At 42.6% G+C, this 22,987-nt stretch overlaps 1 protein-coding gene across 2 annotated transcripts in view; it reads left to right on the top strand.

Moving 5' to 3' along the window:
• Positions 1-22,987, top strand: part of LOC131429963 (glutamate [NMDA] receptor subunit 1) — a 641,009-nt gene that overhangs the window by 110,276 nt on the left and 507,746 nt on the right. The window contains exon 1 of one of the 2 annotated variants that reach the window (XM_058594513.1): positions 11,581-11,608. The exons of the other annotated variant lie outside the window; for it this stretch is intronic. Within the exon in view, the coding sequence (XP_058450496.1) occupies positions 11,596-11,608 (13 nt within the window). The 5' untranslated portion in view covers positions 11,581-11,595. Of the gene's footprint in view, positions 1-11,580; positions 11,609-22,987 lie in introns of those variants that run through there. 2 annotated transcript variants of the gene reach the window in all.

The following is a 22,987-nucleotide window of genomic DNA, read 5'->3' as shown; positions in this document are numbered from 1 at the left end:
TTTTCCACTGAAAAAGTCGCCAATGATTGCTAGATCATCGATAGGTGTTTGGCGCATAACGAGTTGCATAAGTGTTTGGATGTCTAAGGAAAGAGTACTAGATCGTAGAAAAAATCGTTTGGCGCGAAACGAGTTGTTTTGTGTGAAGTTTTCACATGCGTATTTGATTAATGTGGTTCGTCATTCCGAGCCACGTGCTTGATTGGGTATCAACATTATTGCTTGCCAAATGATTTAATGGTGGAACGCATATGAGTCCTCTAACTATACCGTAAAAAGGATCAAAAAGTCTGATATTGTTTACCAGAAGATGCATTGTGTGCAATGTAATCAGTTAGATGATTATTGTTGGCCATCGTAGGCGTGAGTTGAACAAATCACATTATAGAACGATTTTGGTACGAATCAATGATATGATTCTCCTGTTTAAATAATGAGATCAAACAAAGAGGTTTGTCTTGCATTTAGCTTGCTGAAGTTCGTTCGCGTCGGATAAATTCTGGTGGATGGAAAACCATTAGTTATGCGATTTTATGCATCGATTCGAACGATAAGCTGAATACTGGTACAATCACTCCTCATGTTCACTCTGCTATAACAGAAGAATTGCACATTATTTTCATATAAAACTTTCTGATATAGATTCTCAGTACCGAACTCCACCATTCGTTAATTGTAGGTGGGGTACTAAACAAAATTATGTGGTGTCGACTAATGAGACGACTATTGATAAAACTATTAAACGAATTCAGTGTTCATGTAAAAGTTAATGGACACAATATTTAAAGGAATGTTAACTTGAACTTTCGTATGTCCAAGAATTACTAATTTTATCGTTAGGTTTTTTAACAATATCAAACTAACTAGAGATTGTGAGATGCGATAGAATATGGAAAATGTAGAACCATCGTACTCAAGGAAGAGTAAGGCTTTGAAGATAAAGTGCGGAAAAATTCGATGTAACAAGGTTCGTTTAAGGGGCGGGCGGTTTTTTTCTTTGTATTTTCTGATAGTAAAACATTTCAAGAATATTCTGTGAAATTTTCAAGCCTATCAGAACAAAACTCAGCAAGTTATGGGCCTTCATCTATATTCATCTTATACAGCGAAGAAGTAAGAGCCCGGAGCACAGGTTTAAGATTTCTGCTTCGATTGACTTAAAAACTTGACAAAATATTCTTGAAATGTTTCATTATAACAAATTATAAAAGAAAAATATATGATTTTTTGAAAATGTTTGACCCTTGAGTAATAAATTGTTTCCATTGATTTCATAGACAAAATACTTAAAACGCGTTTTCCTCTAACACAGGTTTTAAAAGTTCGTGTCCATCGTCATTCAAAAACTACTGCACCAATTTTTTTCATATTTTGCACACACTTTCTACATATAAAAAACCAGACTCCAACGTTTTGCTTTTCGTTGTTTGGTACTTTGGGGAGATTTTGTAACTACGAAACGGCGGATTTTTTCGTGAAAAATCGTAGTTTGCACTTTGAACAACCACCAAAAATTTAAAAAATCAAACAGAGACGTTGGGGTCTAGAAAAACTTTTACTCTAACTACGCTGGTTTGATTTGTTCACTTCTGATTAGTCTGCGCTGAAATACAGTGGACACCGCAAATAATGATTTTTAAGAAGCGTCCTAAAAATACCTCTTCACCGACTTATTTCTCAACATTTTTCCACGAAAAAATTACAAAATGTTGTTTGAATAATGCTTTTCATCATGCAAAACATTTGAATTTATTTTGTTGAACGATAATTCTGAAAAAAAATCGCAAAAATGATGATATTTATCATCATTTATACCCTACCCCTTAAGTAAGGAGAAGGTTTCTCGCATCTAAACTTTTACCTTCTACCAGAGAAGACAAACTTAGCGATGCGAAACATCCGAGTCTCTGATATGTCAAAAATTTACTAAATAATTACTGACTGACCAGAAGTCCTAAATTAAAAGTAAAAATAAAGTTTTATCGCTAAATTGTTAATCGAAATTGTCACGCTACGAACATTCATCATACACGATTAAATAATATCACCAGACTAGCGAGAAGTGACGAACTACAAGTCGCGAGGGCAGCTTTTGTAAATTTGTGGAATCAATTTAAAGTAGTCATCTTAGTTATTTTTGCTTCACTTTTTATTCCATATATCGAAACCATAGTTTGAGAGAGATCTACAATCGTTGTTCGATGCACTGACTCAAAAGATGATATGGTGATCGGTGCATTCGCTTAATTTTCATCCATTATAAAAATCGCCACACGAACAATTTTCAACTTCTTTGTATAGACGCCAAACAAAAACTAATCGTACGATATGCGTTAGAATTTGACAGAATGTGTATAAAAGTGTTGCCAACGTTGAGAGAATAAAAGTTTACCGATTGAAAATTCCGGTTCTTTTCTGATCATAAGGTATTCACAATTTTTTTGATGAATTCATCGCAGCCAAGTAATCAGTAAAATAATGGAAAGATACATTAAGGATCAAGAGTAAACTAGGTTAACTTGTGTTGGTGATTTGTATATTACGTACATTTTATTTGGTACGTATGTCATAGATCTATGTATTCATATATGCAGAGCAACCAGTTTATCAAAGTAGCTTGAACGATTGAATTTCAAACAATCTTTTTTAACAACAAATCCATATCCATTGCCTTTCGCGTGTTAAATTAAAGGTTCCCATTTTGCGGGTTAACTTATAGAAGGTACGTAAATCTTTGTATCGCAATAATTTCTGCAAGAGGAAATCCATGTAGGAATGTGTTTGTTGCTAATCAAATGTGTCAGTGGAAGTAAGCTGAAACTGAAATAGTTTTACTCGAGTAGTTTTAAGGAAAACGGAAAAGTTTTAGACTAAGATTTTCGCTTTTCTTGAATTGCAATTTTAAGTAGAATAAACTGATAGGTTTATTTTTCAAACATATGGAAGATTGATTGATTGAAATCAGGAAAAAAAAAGCGCTGGAATTTGTTTGTACGCAAAAAATCAATTCGGCGAGACGAAGTTCGATGGGTCAGCTAGTAAAGAAATAAAAATAAACTATCATACATTTCATTCTGATACTATTCCGAAACTGTATGTTCTGAGCTTGAAATGATTTCTTTTTAATATGTTAATAGAGGCTAGGTACAACAAATTTGTAGTTTAGTTATTTTTTGTAAACTTTTGAGTACGAATACTTTTGATTCTTCAGTAAGAGCCAATTGCAATGGCCTGCTCTGAAATATATTGTCGATCCAAACAATAGTTTTAATAATAATATTAGTTATTATAGTTAATCACCAAGATAGGAAACTGTTGGAATGTATCAAGCACTTTAACTCCGCTATCCGTAACATTATCACTAGCACTTCATAATTAGTATTGAAAAATCTGGCACGAATTCAAAATAGAGAAAAGCAATGATTAAAAACAAAACATCAGAAGTATGTTCAAGACAAGTAAACAAACAGTTATAATCAATAACTATATTAAAAAATATGCCAGACATGATAGTGAAATTTAACATAAACATACCATATCGGCTTCCAATCAAAACCGACTCCCGCTCACTCCAGCATTCATCGACTCGCTTGGAGCTTCCAGGTCATCGCTGGACACTGCTCCTACCTGACGTACTCGTCTCGAAAGACGACTCGGTTCTTCTTCAGAAGGTTCCAATGGAGGCAGCTGTCGCTTCTTCTTGCGATGGTTAACAAGATATTTTGCCTGAAGATTTCGTGATCGCGCCATAACAAGCACTTTTAATGAAGGCTGTATCCAGAATGAGGAATCGCTATTTTTAGAAAATTTGCCTTCAGATGAGGAGTTCAGCACTATTTATTTATAATTCAATTTAGAATCTTATCTCTCTCTCTTAGAGAGTACATTACGGTGTTAGGATTTTTTTTCTTCGCAACATTTAAGTCTGTATTGTTCAGGAGAAGTAAAATACATGTTAATCTGTATATGTGGCAACCTTGTTTCGCACGGCATGTTTCGAGACGACACCCATACTAGTATAAAGATGTGTTCTAAATAAAAAAAGTACGGGTGTGTAATGTCAGAGACATAGCTGGATGTCGTGAATATGAACAAAACTGACACGATTTCTTTACATTTTCGAATTCGAATTGATAGTTGATCGATTGTGTGAATTGCGAAACTTTCCCCCTTTTCACTACTAAAATTTTCAACGATTTTTGACGTCGATTATCTAATTTCGGATTAGCATATTTCATTGAAAGAAACTATCAAGATGCTGTACAGGATTCATTTCTGCCTTTTAGAAGGACCAAATTGTGGAATATTCTACGATATTTAGCACAGTTCGCAACATTTATCTCGAAAGATTTTCGCATAGCGAAAAGTGCACGGAGCAAATCAAATTATTTTGGATTTTCACTAAACTGATGATTTCGACCTTCGATTTGCAAAGAAGTAATCTTAATTTAGATAACATTTAGAGCCCTTAGAACAGCTGATTTTGTATAATGTTATCCACTTTTCGTTTTTTGATTTCTTTCTCTCCAATGCAAACCACCAGCAGCTGATGCAATCGTTCTTGCTTGAATTGAAACTAGCTTTGCGTACAAACCGACACATCTGCTCGCAGTGCCAAATGATGCGAAACTGGTTTAATGCGTCTTCTCGCCTTGACGACCGGAAGGCAAATAAGAACAACGACCTGAGCGTTTGAGGTTTTTAACCACGCAGGAGGTGCGCTCTCCGATGCCGCCGAATACGTCTTCTCGTCCCGACGTCTGCTTCCATCCAACGCACAAGAAGAAATGATCGATTTTCGACCACGGTTCCCCTTTTATAACGTTCAGTTGAAGATATGTGCCTGACTACCTCAAAATTGTCGTCCTTGCGCGAAAAACCCAAGCAAAAGTAAAGAGTTTTCCGCGTTGTTTTAAAATTTTCAGAAAACTTTATTTTTGAGTTGTTTGTGGTTATCTCACACTGTTCAAAATATTATCCTTAATTCCTGATCATATTTTTGATGAAATAGTGAAAGAATTTTGTCGTGAATACGACTTACTTTACTATGGAGCGCCTTTTCAAAATTAGCCATATGGAAGAATGGGCAGAACTTAATCGCGAATATCTCGACTTGTATTAATGATAGCAACATAATTCTTTCACCATTTCATCAAAAATATGATCAGGAATTCAGGATAATATTTTGAACAGTGTGCGATAACCACAAACAACTCAAAAATTAAGTTTTCTTAAAATTTGAAAACAACGCGGAAAACTTTTTACTTTCGCTTGGGTTTTTCGCGCAAGGACGACGATTTTGAGATAGTCAGGCACATATCTTCAACTGAATGCGTATAAAAGGGGAACCGTGGTCGAAAATCGATCATTTCTTTTCGTGCGTTCGATGGAAGCAGACGTCGTGGGAGTGGAATCATCAACCAGCAGCGACAGAGAATGCACCTTCTGCGTGGTTAATAAAAACCTCAAACGCTCAGGTCGCATCTCTCATTCGCTTGCTGGCCATCGAAGCGCGAGGACCAGCCAGCAGCAGCAGCGGGAGTTAACCAGCAGCGAGAGGGAATGCACCTTCTGCGTGGTTAATAAAAACCTCAAACGCTCAGGTCGCATCTCTCATTCGCTTGCTGGCCATCGAAGCGCGAGGACCAGCCAGCAGCAGCAGCGGGAGTTAACCAGCAGCGAGAGAGAATGCACCTTCTGCGTGGTTAATAAAAACCTCAAACGCTCAGGTCGCATCTCTCATTCGCTTGCTGGCCATCGAAGCGCGAGGACCAGCCAGCAGCAGCAGCGGGAGTTAACCAGCAGCGAGAGAGAATGCACCTTCTGCGTGGTTAATAAAAACCTCAAACGCTCAGGTCGCATCTCTCATTCGCTTGCTGGCCATCGAAGCGCGAGGACCAGCCAGCAGCAGCAGCGGGAGTTAACCAGCAGCGAGAGGGAATGCACCTTCTGCGTGGTTAATAAAAACCTCAAACGCTCAGGTCGCATCTCTCATTCGCTTGCTGGCCATCAAGGCGAGAGGACCAGCCAGCAGCAGAAGCGGAAGTTAACCAGCAGCGAGAGAGAATGCACCTTCTGCGTGGTTAATAAAAACCTCAAACGCTCAGGTCGCATCTCTCATTCGCTTGCTGGCCATCAAGGCGAGAGGACCAGCCAGCAGCAGCAGCGGGAGTTCCTCAATTTGGTCCTTGTGAATGCTAGAAACGAGTCCCTTCAGCATATTGATAGTTTCTTTCAATAAAATATGCAAATCCGAAATGAAATAATCGACATTAAAATTCTGTATGCGGCTATTTTTATAGCCGTTAGGACCGCCCATTAGTGAAAAAGCTACAAACGAAATCAGGTAGAAACAAGCCTCTCAACAAAACTTGAATCAGTTTGGATTGTATCGCCACTGCGAGCAGATGTGTTTTGTGTTGTCTGCACGCTTTCGACAAGAGCGATTACGTCACAGCTGCCAGTCATTAGCATTGAAAAAAAAAAACAACGATGGAGAGCATTGCACAATATCAGCCGTTCTAATGGCTCTAAAAGTTTTCTAAAGAACTATTAGGATTTGTTTTTTGCAAATCGTAGGGAAATATCCTCAGTTTACTACATATCAAGAACAGTTTGCTTAGATTTGTGCACTTTTCGCTGTGTGAAATTCACAGTAATCGAGATCAAGTGAAGCTTTCTTTGTTTTTGCGAAAAATGTGAAAAAGGGGAATGCGTGCATAATTCATACAATTGATATTCGGAAGTGTTAAGGAACATGTCAGTTGTTTTCGTATTCACGACATCCAGTTATGTCTCTGACATTACCCACCCGCCTTTTTGTATTGCGAGACAGCGTTACTGTCGTAATTGAATGTGTTTTTTTTACAAGGTGAAATGCATTTACGCACGGAGTGTGGGACTCTTCAAAGGACTACCCAACCTTGGATCTCCAACCGTACCTCCTCGGCACCACCGCTAGGTATTACTTCGGGGTGGAAGGCTATGGGTGCTCACAATACTCTCCCCAGATTTATGCAGAATTGGGATCAACATCCTGCTCTCGAGGAATCGACCAGTTGGATGACGAGGTCGGTCCAGTGATGCCGGCTGGAGGGTAACTTCCGGTTCACTGGCGCCTCGACGACCCAAAACTGAGGCTACGTCGCGGAACTACTCGACTAGTCTCCGCCAAAAAGATTAGAACCTTCACCGACGGATAGTTCCCGGACGACAGAGGCCCTCCCGAAACCGACGCTTTCGATTCCCGTCAACGCCCGACCGAGAGGATGCCTGGGTCGATCCAGTGATTCCGGTTGGAGGATAGCTCCCGGTTCACTGGCGCCCTGACGATCCTAACAGTTTTACGTACTACTCGTCTAGTCCCCGACGATGAATCTAGACTACTCCGACGAAGAGCTCCCCGGCGAAGTAGGTTCTCTCGGACCGAGGTTTATTCGCTGATCCCTCTTGAGCCTACTACGGTTGCACGCGGCTAGCGGTCGCGGCTGCCTGTTGTTGTTCTGCACTCCATTTCCGCTGAATTATGCCCGCAATTTGGGATGCCACGGTCGACACTGCGTTAGAGTTCTCTACGCAGTGGCACATTCTCTGGATCAGGTTCTCCGGTGTGGTGTCAATGCCGCAAGCCTCCAGTAGCTCACTTCTGTGAGCCGCGAAACGGGAACATGCGATCAGGACGTGTTCTGCCGTCTCGATCTCGTCTGGGTAGCCAGGACATACAGGGGACGTCGCTTGGCCGAACCTGTGGAGGTACCATCTAAAGCACCCGTCTCCTGTGAGGAATTGCGTCAGGCCGAAGTTCATTTCTCCGTGAGGTCTATCTAACCAACTCGAGACCCTAGGTATGAGCCGATGTGTCCACCTACCCTTGGTTGAGCTGTCCAACTCTTGTTGCCATCTGCGTAGAGAAGCGGCTTTGGAGGCCCTACGGGCGTGCTGTCTCCTCGCATGCTGTAGCACTCCACGTCTTCCTTCACTATCAGACAGATAAGCATCATACTTGCAAAAACGCAGGCCGCGTCCTTCGATACAGTGCGGTATGCACTGATCACGCGAAGACACATCAGTCTATGCGTACACTCCATCATCTGTGCGTTGCGTTCCACATTCAGTGCCGACGCCCATACCGGGCTGCCGTACCTGAGGATCGAAACTGCCACTCCTGCCAGTAACTCCGGCTATCACCACCGGCTTCCGACCCACCAGGTCTGCGGTCAACATGTCGACCATCCGGGTGAACTGGTCTATTGACCATCTCGGTGGAGCGTAGCAGCTACACTATACACTCCGTTTACCTTCGCTATCGCTACTCCCTCCGCTTGCGTTTTCACCACCTCTTGCACTATGTATCGACCAGTCGGCAAGATCGCCACAGTCTTGGATTCGTCTTACACCCAGTTCCCGTTATCTACTGGTGTGCGATAGGGATCCGAGAGAATCGCGACATCAATGCCCCATTCCGCCACTGACTGGTACAGCAGTTGCTGGCCAGCTGCACAGTGATTTAGATTCAGCTGTGCTACTTGCATGTTGTTTTACTCCCTCCACTTGTTGGACTAGTAGATCCGCCCATGACATGGTTTGTTGCCCTCTTCTTGCTCGCGCATAGCAACGTGGCGTTCTTTCACATGCATACGCCTTGTGCCCCTCGCCGCCTCAACGCTTGCAGAGGTTGCTCCGGTCTGGGCCTTTGCAGTCTCACGACTTGTGGCTAGATTCGAAACACCTGAAGCACATGTCAACCACCGGCGGTTGGTAAGCGGTCACTAGGCATACCGACCATCCGACCTTTAGCCTGCCCACTTTGAGAACCTAGTTAGCATCCGTGGCCGATAGCTTGAATGTAGCTATCTGGGTGCCCTTTGGTCCTTTCCTCATACGGATGGATTCCTTGATGGCCATGGCCAGTTCTTCTGCGGTGGCGAATTCATTCAACCGTTTGCACTGTAGTGCAACCTCGCTACGCAGGGCTCTAACTTCGGCCGTGTCGCCCAAGACTTGTTGGGTCAACGCAACAAGTTCCGTTCCATCCACCTGTGCTCCCTTTTTAGCTCGAGCAGCACCTCTCCCGTTTTCGTGCGACATATGCTGCTAACCTCTTTGCCAAGCTCGGCTAGCTTTGCCTCACTCCGCATGGCCTTGAGCACATCGGCGTACTTTTCCTTGTCGGCCTTAACCAACAAAGCCTCGCCTTTGTCCCTAGTCCTCCTCCCAGGAATGGGCCTAGCATCTTTTGGGACTCTTTTCTTCTTAGTGACCTTCAGCCATGGATTCTCGCCGGGTTCGCTTACATGGCTCGGATCCGGGGATCGAGTGCCGAGGTTTGGGTTGAGCCCCTCGCCACGTTCCTTCGTCTCATCATTTCCGCCATGGTCTTTACTCCTTTTGGCCTTGGGAGTCAGGCGTTTACTTCCTGGAGAATCCCTGGCGCGTTTCTGGCGCTGTTTATTCCGCTCAATCGTGAGCCGGAGCGCATAGTCGACCGCCTCCTGTTTTTTATCGGTATCGAAGGTGAAGGGCTCTGTTTGAGAACACTTCTCCGACTTTCCGCCACCCTCTAGCCGCACTAACAACGCCTCTTGGTCCCTTTTAGCTACGTTCACGGCCTTACGTAGCTTCAGCAAGTTCACCTTCAGCTCCTTGCTGATGTTGGATTTCTCCTGCGTGAATTCAATAATCGCGTCGAGTTGTTCTATGACCGCTGTCATACTCGGCTAAACTACTTCCATCACTTGCTCCCGGGATTCGGGCTGGTCCACTGGATTGCCACGGGCATTGCTGTCGTTCGTCCCCTCAGCTACCGCCTCACTCTCCTCTCTTGCACCCGTTCTGGATGGAGACCTCCTCTAACCCCCTCTTGCGAACCAGTTTATCTCCTTACTCGACACCGATGTTGATGGTGTATAACTCATGTTTATACATGTCCCCCTCATGGCTACCGTCAAACCCAGCCGAAAGTAGCCGCTATCATGATCCCATGGTTACCTATGCGGTGAAGTGAGGCCATGCGAGGGTTGGCTTTACGCTCAGTCACGGTTTTATGGGACGGAAGGCAGCTGCGGCATTAGACTACTCGCCATTTCAATCCGGTTCCACCTTGCTTTACTGAAGGAGTAGAATACCGCAACTGTCAGCCCTAGCTTCTCTATATATTTTGATCTACCGTATCGTACCCATGGATGGTGTAGTAGCCAGTATGCCATAGTTAGGACCTCACTGGCGTTAGTCCTAACGTGCCGAGTCGGCACTCTTGCTGGGCCTGTGCGCTTTGAGCGCACACGATCGCTTTAGTAGGACATGCAGCTTTTTATAGAGGATTAGCAGAGCCCACTGCCAAACCCCACCGCATCCTAGGCAAGCCCTACAACTCGTAGTTGCCGGGGGAGGGGTCGTCAAGCCCTTATACAATGTCCCTGCTGCCCCATAATTGAATGTGTTAATACAGATTGATCTGTATACGTGGCAACTCTGTTTCGCACGGCATGTTTGAAAACGACACCCATACTAGTAGAAAAATGTGTTCTAAATTTTTTTTTGTTTCAATTATAGAGGCTTTAACATCTTAGGTCATTCGCCTCTTCGGACCAGAAAAACTTTCTGACCCTATGTGCGGGGTTGGGAATCGAACCCAGGCGGGCTGCGTGAAAGGCATCGACTATCCCATCACGCTATATCCGTCCCCTAACTGTTCTAATTTCATTTTCGCATAGCGTGAGTCGTAACTGAATGTTTTAGTAACGATGCAAACTTTGCCTTCGATTTGCGAGCAAGAAATTCTAATAGCTCTTTCGAAAATTTGTAGAGCCATTAGAACGGCTGATTTCGTGTGATGCTCTCCACCATTGTAGTCTTTTCGTTGCTTTTTCAAGGATGCAAACAACTGGCAGCTGTGACGTAATGGCTCTTGTCGGCAGCGAAACTAGCTTTTCAAACGACACACAATCTTCTCGCAGTGGCGATAGAATCCAAACTGATCCAATTTTTGAATTTTTGTTTGCATAAATATCTATTTATTGATCTTATTTTTGTGTATTACATCAACATTTTACAGTACAAGTGTTTTGACCCTTTGGCCTTTCATCTTTGTCGTTCATACGATTCGTTATTAATATTAGGTGTTTTAGTTATTCTTGTTACACATACTAATGTTTAATCATAATATTTATTTTAATTATTTATAAAATATCTACCTACTTATAACTATCCCTAACCTAATACGTACAAATTTTGAATTATTTGTATTTCAGAGATTGAGCACCTCTCTTCAAATTTCGTGCAGTATTGTACTAATTTCTGTTCTAGTATATTCAGGGAGGCCATCTCATGTACTTCACTAGTCCTTGTCCAGGGGAGTAGATTTAGAATCATCTTTAAGATCTTACTTTGAATGCACTGAAGATTAAGTTTGCGTGTTCGTGCACAGCCCCGCCAAACAGGGACTGCGGATTCCATTGCGGTGTAGATGATTTGTTTATAGACAGCCATCTGATTCTTCAGGCACAGTTTAGATGTTCTACAAATCAGCGGATACAGAGACCTAATGAGTATGCTGCATTTTTGAACGATTTTGTCAACATGTGACCTGAATAGCAGATGTCTGTCAAAGGTGAGTCCTAGATAGATAACTTCTTCGGACCATTGGATGGCCTCATCACCGAATCGTATTCGGCATTTGTCTGATGGAACAAGTTTTCGAAATCTTGAATGTAGAAACAAGATGATCTGAGTTTTTGCTGCATTGATCAAAATTTTTCAGCTTGTAAAATATTCAGTTAGAGCGTCCAGACCTGCCTGTAATTTATTCTTCAGAGTATTAATGACACGACCTTTGTAAAGAATGGCAGTATCATCAGCAAATTGTGACAGAACACCACCACCCGGAAGAGGTGGGATGTGTGATGTAAAAATGTTGTATTGGATGGGACCTAGGATACTTCCTTGGGTACACCAGCAGGAATAGTAAATCTTTCTGAAAGTGCATTATTCAGAGAAAAGTGGAATACTCTATCTGCAAGATAATTTTTGATAATTTCAATAGGATACATGGGAAAATTAAATCGATGCAGTTTAAACAGCAGGCCATCGTGCCACACATTATCGAATGCCTTTTCAATATCCAACATTGCCATGGCAGTCGCTTTGGACACTGATTTGTTTTGCTGGATGATGTTGGTAACCCTTGAGAGTTGATGGATGGTGGATCTTCCTTTCCTAAACCCAAACTGTTCTTATTAGTAATATATCGTGTTCATCTGCGAAAGCAAGAATTCGCCTTTGTATTGACTTTTCAAACAGCTTGGATAGGTCAGAGAGTAAGCTGATGGGCCGATAGCTCTTGGATAAGGAAGGATCTTTCCCCGGTTTCAAAACTGGAATAACTTTACCTAACTTTCACTTTGAAGGAAATAACCAAGTTCCCAGCACCTGTTAAAAATTTTAGCTAAGAAGACAAATGAGCGAATACTCAAATGCTTCAGCTCAATGTTGAATGTGTTGTCGAAACCGGGGGCGTTCATATTTTTGGATTTTTTCACAATAGCCATCAGCTCATTCGCAGTGACCCTAGTTTCCTCAGGAACCAAGCTGTTTGATTGGTCAACCTCAGCTACGCTATCAGCAACGGCTCTTTCATGTGGACTAACAATGTTGAGTCCTAAATTGTGAGAACACACAAACTGCTGGGCTAGCGCATTTGTCTTCTCTATTGGTGTTTTAAAAGGTATTCCTTCAGCTGCGTCCTGGGGTGACATCAGAGGAGGAATAGGCTTCGGTTTTTTCTTAAGCACCTTCGTTAAGGACCAGAAGGGCTTTGAATGTGGAAGAATTTCTCGAAGCTTTTGCTGGAAGTTCCTGTTGTGAAGTTCAGATATCCTTTCCTGTATTATCCTGGTTAAGTTGTTATAAGAAGTCTTCTTATCTAGGATGCCAGTTCGTTGATACTGCCTCCGGTAGATATTTCGAGGTCGGCTGAGTTTCTTGGTGACACTGCCAATTTGAAGAGAGGAACTCGGCATATGTTGTACTGTACCATCCTATCACGAGCGATTGTGATTGAATGCTGGAAGGAAGGTAGGGCTGCATCGATTTCCATCGGGGAATCAAGTGGCAAATTGATATTAACAAGTTGGTCGGCGATTTGTTGAAACTGGTGCACTAGGCACTGTTTCTGGTGGAGATCCCAACGACAATATTACTGGAAAGTGGTTGGAAGATAGCTCGTTGAAGACAACTGGAGAGCTGTCTATAGCGATGTTGCTGATGAATATATCCAAAATGGAATGAACTCCCGATCTGTAAAGTCGCGTTGGTTGATCAGGAGCGAGGATGTTGTACTGCCCTGCTTCGTAATCTTCGGCAAGTACGAATCCGTTTCGATTCTGTCTTTTGTTTCCCCACAGCTCATGTCGTGCGTTCAGGTCTCCAGCAGTGATGAATTTGTTCTGTCATCGAGTGAGCATAGCCAGATCTCGCTTCAATGATGCACACGTACCACCTCGAAGATTGATTTGTTTGGGGCAGCACGCTGCAATGATGATGGGTCCCATCGTCGTTGTAATCTCAATTTCGATGGCTTCTACAAGTTGCAATTTAAAGGCTGACAGAAGCCTGTGCTGATTTGATCGTTTAATGGCAATGGCAACTCACCCTCCTCTGGTAGTTGTCCTGTCGAGCCTTCTATTCGTTTTCCTTGTTGTTCGCAGTCTTGAGCTCGTTGCTAGTTGCTGTAGAAGCGCCTTGTTGTACATTGGTTGCAGTTGTTGGTTGATTTGATGGTGAAACAGGAGTACTACGCTCACTAGTTTTCGTTGTTGAACGGTTGACCTTGTCTTTGGTTGAAGATGTTCTTTTTGCAGTTTCAGTGCAAGGTTTACCGTAGTGTGCAGGTTGTTCACCAAACTGACATGTAACCAGTTGATTTTCATTGGTAATCAGCGTTTTACATGGATGTGTCCCACCTTGACCACAAATGATGTATGATGGAATTGCCTTACGTAGTTGCATACGTACCACTCGTACGCCATTCCGGATGCCGGGGAAAAAATTCCGCCATACTTCTCTTTCAATGGAAAGAACTACACCGTACTGCGACATGATTTCCTGAACGCATGATCGCTATTCTGCGGGGAAGGTCATGCACGCGTACTTGTATGGCATTGTCCACCATGTGCACAGGAATTTTGTATTTAATGTTGTCACACTCAACGCTGTGCACCTCGTTGTTAACCGAAGCGAATGCAATTGCATTGCTTTCACGTTTAAACATAATGTACACGCAGTTAGACGCCTTGTTGAAATGAATCTCAGTTACATTATTAGCGTTTAGATGCATTCGTTCTTTAAGTAAGATTTCAATTTCATTTGCTGCTGGTCTAACTTTGCAACGCTTGAAATCTTAACAAATTGAATTTGGTCTTGTTGGCCAAGTTTCAGGCTTTGTTAAATCGTATTTGACCATTCCGTACACTCTATTGCTCACTGCACTGTATTGTCTTTGTTTCTTTTGCTTCGACCGCAAACGATTTTCGACTGAGTTGGCTGAGATGCGAGCACGAACTGGAATTCTTCCTTTGAAGAAAGTCGGAAGCATTCCAATTTACCAAATCATTATATTGCATATTCGGTGATGAATTTGCCTAAGGCGTTGATTTGATCTAACCGCGCTCTGCAGTTTCGTAGTTTTGTTGTCATTGCTTCAAAAATGACGATCAGTTGTTCAGCAGAGAATAAGTCACCAGAGTCATCTTTTGCTTGTGGTTTATTATTGCCCCATCCTGGAGGGATTTTGGAGGAAGAATCTTTTTGTGATCCAGCTGCTGAATCTTTTGGATTGCTGTGAGGAATTGGCGGCAAATTTGGAATATCCCTCTTCGGTGGGAGCCGTGGGAAATTAATTTCATCCTTCTGTGGAACATTCTTGCGCGTTGATTGTTTACAGGACGCCTGTTTTTTTTTTTTATTCAAGAATATAATGTTTGAGGCACACTGCTTAAGCTCTAAGATGCCAAGGGCTTTTACTAATTTAAAATTTACGACTAACTTAAAACTAGGGTTGTATCATTAAGTAATGTCATATTTGGGTCGCAGTGGTTGACTTTGGCAGATCCAGCCTTCATGTGGTGATCGGCCGGTGATCTGAATATTTCATGAGAGTCTTCCATATGGCGTTGGTGAATATTCATATTGGCCGCATTCTTCGGTCCGTGTGGGTCCGCGGGAAACACCCCCAGGTTACGAATACCCGGCGGGTGGCCCGCATGCTGTTGATAAGTTTCCGTGGGCGCTGATGGTGTTGTTACAGAAGAAAATGAAAAAAAATATAGCGAAGTAAATATTGCGTAAAACGGAGTAAAAAGGGGATATGGAAATGAAATGACTAAAAACGACAGAGATCTAATTAGTTGACATCGAGATGGTGAAGAGACGGGGAGGGGGGAAGCGGAGGTTAGTGACAGCAAAAAGATCTTGTTAGTTCCGATGAAGATGGTGGACAGATGAGGAATCGGGATAATCGGCGGAAGTTAGTGTCGAACCTGCAGTTGAGAAATAATTCTTAGCCACAGTCGAAACAACGTCGATAAATAGGAGGAACTTTCTAAGCCAGATGTAACAGATTACACTTGTAAATTAATGTGTTTGAGAAACTGGTATATGAGAAGCATATATGAACTATCCCGACTCGCCAACACATCCCGAACCGGAACCTCAGGCGGTCTACCTCGGGCCCTGAGGGATTCCAGTAGCTTCGACCTGGCGTCGCGATACTCTACGCACGACCACACGACATGCTCGATGTCCTGATAACCGTCGCCACAGGTGCAGAGCCCGTTCTCCACGATCCCGATACGCCGGAGATGTGCGTTGAATGTATAGTGATTTGACATGAGTCGTGACATAACGCGAATGAAATCACGACTCACGTTCATCCCCTTGAACCAAGTTTTCTTCGATACCTTAGGGATAATGGAGTGTAGCCATCGTCCCAGTTCGTCATTCGTCCATGAAGTTTGCCAACTTTCGAGAGTTTTCTGACGAGAAATACTGAAAAATTCATTGAAGCAGATTGGTCTTTCATAAATATCACCTTCTAATGCGCCCACTTTAGCCAATGAGTCTGCCTTTTCATTGCCCGGAATGGAACAATGCGAAGGGACCCAGACTAATGTATTAAATAAGACCGTTCAGATAAAGTACTCAAATGTTCCCGTATTTTCCCCAGGAAATATGGGGGATACTTTCCTGGCTTCATTGCCCGGAGAGCTTCTATTGAGCTTAGACTGTCCGTGACAATGAAGTAATGGTCTTTGGGCAAGGTTTCAATGATCTCGAGGGTGTACTGAATAGCAGCTAATTCTGCGACGTAAACTGAAGCCGGATCACTGAGTTTGTAAGAAGCGGTGATGTTTTGATTGAAGATGCCGAAGCCTGTGGACTTGTTAATGTTTGATCCGTCAGTGTAAAACACCTTTTCACAGTTGACTGTTTTAAATTTATTATAAAAAATATTTGGGGCCACTTGAGGGCGCACGTGAGCCGGAATTCCACGAATTTCTTCTCTCATGGATGTGTCGAAAAACACAGTAGAATCAGAAGTATCCAAGAAATGAGCACGGTTGGAAACAAACGAAGAAGGATTAATATTCTGAGCCATGTAATCAAAATACAAGGACATAAAACGGGTTTGAGAATTAAGCTCAACTAACCTTTCGAAATTTTCAATCACCAGAGGATTCAAAATGTCGCATCGAATGAGCAAACGATATGAGAGATCCCAGAACCGGTTTTTCAATGGGAGAACACCCGCCAGCACTTCGAGGCTCATCGTATGAGTCGATTGCATGCAACCCAAGGCAATACGCAAACAACGATACTGAATTCTTTCCAGCATGATGAAATGAGTGTTCGCCGCGGATCGGAAGCAAAAGCATCCGTATTCCATCACGGACAATATCGTTGTTTGGTACAGCCTGATCAGGTCTCCTGGATGGGCACCCCACCACGACCCGGTTATTGTACGAAGAAAGTTGATTCTTTGTTGGCATTTTCTTTTCAGATACCCAATGTGACATCCCCAGGTGCCTTTGGAGTCGAACCAGACCCCGAGATATTTAAATGTGAAGACCTGAGCTATGGTTTCACCCCCTAGTTGAAGCTGTAATTGTGCTGGTTCTCGCTTTCTCGAAAATACAACCAGCTCAGTTTTCTCCGTAGAGAATTCGATACCCATTTGAAGAGCCCATGTGGATAAGTTGACAAGAGTATCTTGTAACGGCCCTTGCAGATCGCCAGCTTTGGGTCCTATAATAGACACAACGCTGTCGTCGGCAAGTTGTCTTAGCGTGCAAGATGTGTTGATACATTTATCGATGTCGTTTACTTAAAAATTGTATAGAAGGGGGCTTAAGCATGAGCCCTGAGGAAGACCCATGTAACTGAATCGTATTGTCGACAAATCACCATGCGTGAAATACATGTGGTTCTCAGACAATAGATTATGTAAAAAGTTGTTCAAAACTGGCGAAAGACCATGCTGATGCAGCTTCTCAGATAAGATATTTATAGAAACTGAGTCAAAAGCCCCCTTAATGTCTAGGAAAACTGACGCCATTTGTTCTTTACGAGCAAATGCCATTTGAATTTCTGTTGAGAGCAACGCAAGACAATCGTTCGTTCCTTTACCCCTGCGGAAACCAAATTGTGTATCTGAAAGTAAGCCATTAGTTTCGACCCAATTGTCTAGACGGAAGAGAATCATTTTTTCGAACAATTTCCGGATACAGGAAAGCATAGCAATCGGCCGATACGAATTGTGATCGGAGGCTGATTTTCCTGGTTTTTGAATGGCGATCACTTTCACTTGTCTCCAGTCATGTGGAACAATGTTGTCCTCAAGGAACTTATTGAATAAACTCAACAAGCGCCTTTTGGCGGGGTCTGGCAGATTTTTCAACAAGTTGAATTTTATTCTGTCTAATCCCGGGGCTTTATTGTTACATGACAAGAGTGCAAGTGAGAGCTCTACCATCGAAAACGGTGTTTCGTTTGTATTTGGTGTCGCGGCGCGGGTGATCTTCTGTTCCGGAACAGAGTCTGGGCATACTTTTTTAGCGAAATCGAATATCCAGCGGTTGGAATATTCCTCGCTTTCATTCGTGGTGTTATGATTGCGCATTCGTCGGGCTGTGTTCCAAAGAGTACTCATAGATGTTTCTTTCGTTAAGCCGTCTATAAACCGACGCCAGTAACCGCGTTTCTTGGCTCTAATCAAGTTCTTAGTTTTAACGTCTAACGCCGCGTAATTCCGGTAATTATCAGGTGTTCCATTTTTTCTGAATATTTTATACGCGGAGGCTCTCTCCGCGTTTAAATTTGTGCACTCTTTGTCCCACCACGGGTTGGGAGGACGGATGTTAGTTTTCGCGCCGGGTACACGTTTCGTCTGAGCTTGAGTCGCGGTGTCGAGAATCAAGCCAGCCAAAAACGTGTACTCTTCCTCCGGAGGAAGTTGTTGAGTTCTTTCAAGTTTCTCAGATATCGAGGTCGCATAGCTATTCCAATCAATATTTCGTGTGAGGTCATACGAAACATTGATTGTCTTCGATGGTTTTGAGCCGCTGGTGATTGATATTACGATCGGTAGATGATCGCTACCGTGGGGATCAGGAATTACCTCCCACGTGCAATCCAACCGTAGCGATGTCGAGCAAAGGGATAAATCCAGCGCACTTGGTCTTGCTGGTGGTGCAGGAATCCGTGTCATTTCTCCCGTATTCAAGATTGTCATATTGAAGTTATCGCAGATATCATGGATCATAGTTGATCTGTTATCATCGTGAAGACAGCCCCATCCCGTACCGTGTGAGTTAAAGTCTCCTAAAACCAACGTCGGTGCAGGAAGGAGCTCTACGATATCACTGAGCCACCGATGCCCAACCGAGGCTCTTGGGGGAATGTAGATGGAAGCAATGCAAAGGTCCTTACCTTTGATTGTAACATGACATGCGACAACTTCAATACCTGGTATCGAGGGGAGGTTAATGCGATAGAAAGAATAGCACTTATTGATCCCCAAAAGTACTCCTCCATAGGGATTATCTCGATCCAGACGAATAATGTTAAAATCGTGAAAGTTTAAGGGTATTTCAGAAGTTAGCCAAGTTTCGCACAATGCAAATGCGTCACATTTCAGATTGTTTACTAGAAATTTAAATGAATCTATTTTTGGGATAATACTTCTGCAATTCCACTGTAAAACAGTGATTAGATCCGTGACCTCGGTGGATGATTTAGCCATCGAAAGATACAATCGCTGAAAGAAGGGGCCAATTTGCAGTCAACTGCTTCAAATATGTTTTTACTGTTGGCATGAAAGCAATTAAAATGCTTCTAAGAGGGTCTGAAATATTGAAAGTTGTAAAAATCCAGTCCACAACATCAGAGAACTTTATAAGTCCAGCACCTAGTTGGTTCTCTGGTGGATTTTCAGGGACGCTTGGGGATTTTTTAGTCCCTGGAAGCGGTGGGAATTCCATCTCGGAATTGAGTTTTCCGAGACCAGGAGCTTTTTGCTTCGGTGATTTTTCCCGATTCCCGTTAGCTGTAACTTTTCGAAGCCCTTCGGAAGACACCTTCGAACCCTTACTAGGTAGCTTATGAGAAGATTTATTCATTCTTTTCCTACAGCTATGAGGGACCGCTGAAGATGGACCTTCCAAAGGGTCGTCAGAATCGCTCTCGTCAGTTGACAAGCAGGCATATGGATTCGTTGCCTGTTTAGGAGGGGTGGCACTCTTAACCATCTCGGCAAAGGAACGCTTGGAGTGTTCCTTCAGGGAACGCTTCATCCGATCTCCTCGCAGTTTGTAAGCGGGACAATCAGAGAGGTCATGCGGACCCTCCTTACAGTAGAGACACTTTCCAGCATCCTTACCGCAAGAGCCGTCCGCATGAGCTTCCCCACAGTTAGCACAACGTGGCTTATTGCTGCAATGGGTAGCTGTATGCCCCAGTTGTTTGCAATTGGTACAATTCATTATCCGGGGTACAAATAAACGAATAGGCAAACGAACCCGGTCCAAGAGGATGTAGTTGGGCAATGCCGAGCCGGCGAAGGTCACTCTTAAGTGAGGGGTCTTTAAAACAACCCGCCCCGTACTTAAGAATATCCTCGCAAGTCAAACTCGAATCGGTGACCACACCGTCGATTTCGACTTCACGAGCTGGCACGTAGACGCGGTACTCCAGCGTAAAAGGATCATTTTGAACAAGCTCATTAGCCTGTTTTGAGCTGGTAAACAGGACCCTGAGCTTGTCTGGCCGTATTCTATCTATACTTTTTATGGTATTATATCGCGAATACAGGTCCCGCGATATTTTTAAAATATTCAGTTTTTTTTCCTTTGATTTGGTCCGGAAATAGACCGCGTAAGGCCCGGCCGGTAGTGCGAGCCCATCAGGATAGCTCTTTATGCGGGACTTTTTACTGACCAGGGAAGTCTCCATTTGAACATCGGGTTCGGGGGGGGGGGCAGGTTTTAAATTAGACATAGCGGAACTACTTCCGCGCAAAAACAAATGATTCGGGGGGAAATATAATGGTCAAATAAAGAAATAAAAATAAACGAAGTAAAGGTACTTAACTAAGATCCAACGGGGGACACCAAGCTGGACTTCGTCGATCGGCGTATCGCCGCTTTGATGATGTGCAAAAAACCTCCGAGAGGAAAAGGCACACTTATTTATAATCCTCACACAATGGCCGCTTGTTTATAATCCTCACACTTGGCCTTGATCGGCGAAACAATAATCGGCTAACGGTACCGTTTCGATCGACCGCTCGCAATAAGGCACTGTTCTATTATATAATGCGAAAAAAAAACCTCTCAGAGGAAAAAGCACTATTGTCTATCACACAATATCGTCCGACCACTTTAACACACACACAACTGGTTTTCAATGCTTTCGCAGTAAATCCAAATCACGTCCGTTCGCTCGGAAGGTTGAAACGGCAATGAGGACGCCTGTTGTCGAATTTTTGTGAACTCAGCACGTATGGGACACGATTTGCTAGTAGATGGATGGTCGCCATCACAGTTCACACATTTTACAGCGATGTCATCTAGTAGGCAATCGTTAGCATTGTGTGATTCGGCACATTTCCCTCACCGACTTTTCATGTGGCAATTCCTCGCTCCATGGCCGTAGTTCAAACAGTTCGTACACTGCGTGACATCCCGATGTACCGGCTTAGATCCAGTTTTTGTTAAGAGGTTGCGTTTTACGTGATTTCGTTTGTAGCATTTTCACTAATGGGCGATCCTAACGGCTGTAAAAATAGCAGCATATAGAATTTTAATGTCGATTATTTCATTTTGGATTTGCAATTCATTGGAAGAAAATATCAGGATGATGTACGGGATTTAATCTTGTCTTTCAGAAGGACCAAATTGTTGAACTCACTACGATATTAAGCACTGTTCGGAACAACTGAAAATATTATCAAAAAATTGTGATCATATTTCCGATGGCATGTAGCAACTATTATGTTGATTCGTTAGATACAACAAGAGATATTCACGATCAAAAACTTATTGCTCCCATAGTAAAGTAAGTCGTATTCACGACAAAATGCCTGTTTGAATCCACCTAGTGGTGTAATAATGTCTTTCTGATATAACATCATAAATATTGCTGAGGAATTCGTTAAAACAACTGTTCATTGAATATAAATTTTGTTCGGACCTAATCTGACAAACTCTATATCTCCTGTAAGACTTTTCCTTTGAACCTATAAGTTTGTGAATCGATTTAGCCATCTTGATAGAAAACGAGTGAGATCGTTTTTGCAGTTTTCAATCACCATTTTCATTTCTTCCTAAACCGAAATTGGAACGGTTTTATTGCACTACCGACTGAGAAAATTGCATACTTTTTCACATAAATTTAATTTCAATGAGTACATATTTTTTCCATTGTTTTGGTGCATATCATCCTATCTCTCCGGCACGGAAGTCCGATCAGGATAAAATTATATAGTAGGCTATGCGACCAACCAACCTTTCGGTTCAGCCTTCTCTGAGAAAAGTGAGTGCATATATTTGTTACATACATACACACATACACACACGGGCACATGCACATACACACACACGCGTTATGTCGTTTATGTCACTTATACACTTATAGCAAATCGATTTTCGAGCAATGGCCTAATAATAACTTTCAAACGGGTCTAAGCTTGTTAAAATCGGTTCAGCCATCTCCGATAAATTTGCGCGGTTAGTAAACAATGCGTTTTGTCAGTAACGTCACTTATACCATTATATCTCCGGAACCAAAAGTCACAGCCATTTGTTCTTCGATATTTATCAATGGCCTTAAAATAGCTTTCAAACGAGCCTAGACTTGAAACTTGAGCGGTAAAAATATGTTCGAAAAATGCACACACACATACATACATACACAGACATTTTCCGATCTCGTCGAACTGAGTCGACTGGTACATAGCAGTATGGGTCACCGAGGCTCGGTTCAAAAGTCAGTTTTCCATCAATTCTTTTACTTTTCTATAGAAAAAGGCACTTGATGGAATTTTCATAAATCTTGAAAAATCACATGAAATTTCCGAAATCGAAAAAAAAAATTGTAAAAAGTCTTAGAATTGCATGAAACGTTGAGATTTATTGTCATACAAAAAAAAACATTTTTTTTTAAAGAATCGACTTTCTGGGTTTTTTTTTGGGATGACACTAAATCTCGACGTTTCGTGCAATATAATGGTTTCTATCATCAAAAAAAGTTTTTCGATTTCGGAAATCTCATGCACTCCCCCCTATGGTGATTCTTAAGATGGAACATTTTCAAACCTTAACCGCCTGGCAGCACCCTTACCCATATCCAATTTAGCCCAAATTTTGCATGGGAACTTTTTTCGAGGTGCTTAAGTTTTTGAGCATTAGCGCTGTACGAAACTAAAGGTGATTTCAAA

The sequence above is a fragment of the Malaya genurostris genome, chromosome 2, assembly GCF_030247185.1.
Source record: "Malaya genurostris strain Urasoe2022 chromosome 2, Malgen_1.1, whole genome shotgun sequence".
In the NCBI taxonomy this organism is placed as follows: domain Eukaryota; kingdom Metazoa; phylum Arthropoda; class Insecta; order Diptera; family Culicidae; genus Malaya; species Malaya genurostris.
This window is presented reverse-complemented; position numbering and strand designations above follow the sequence as displayed.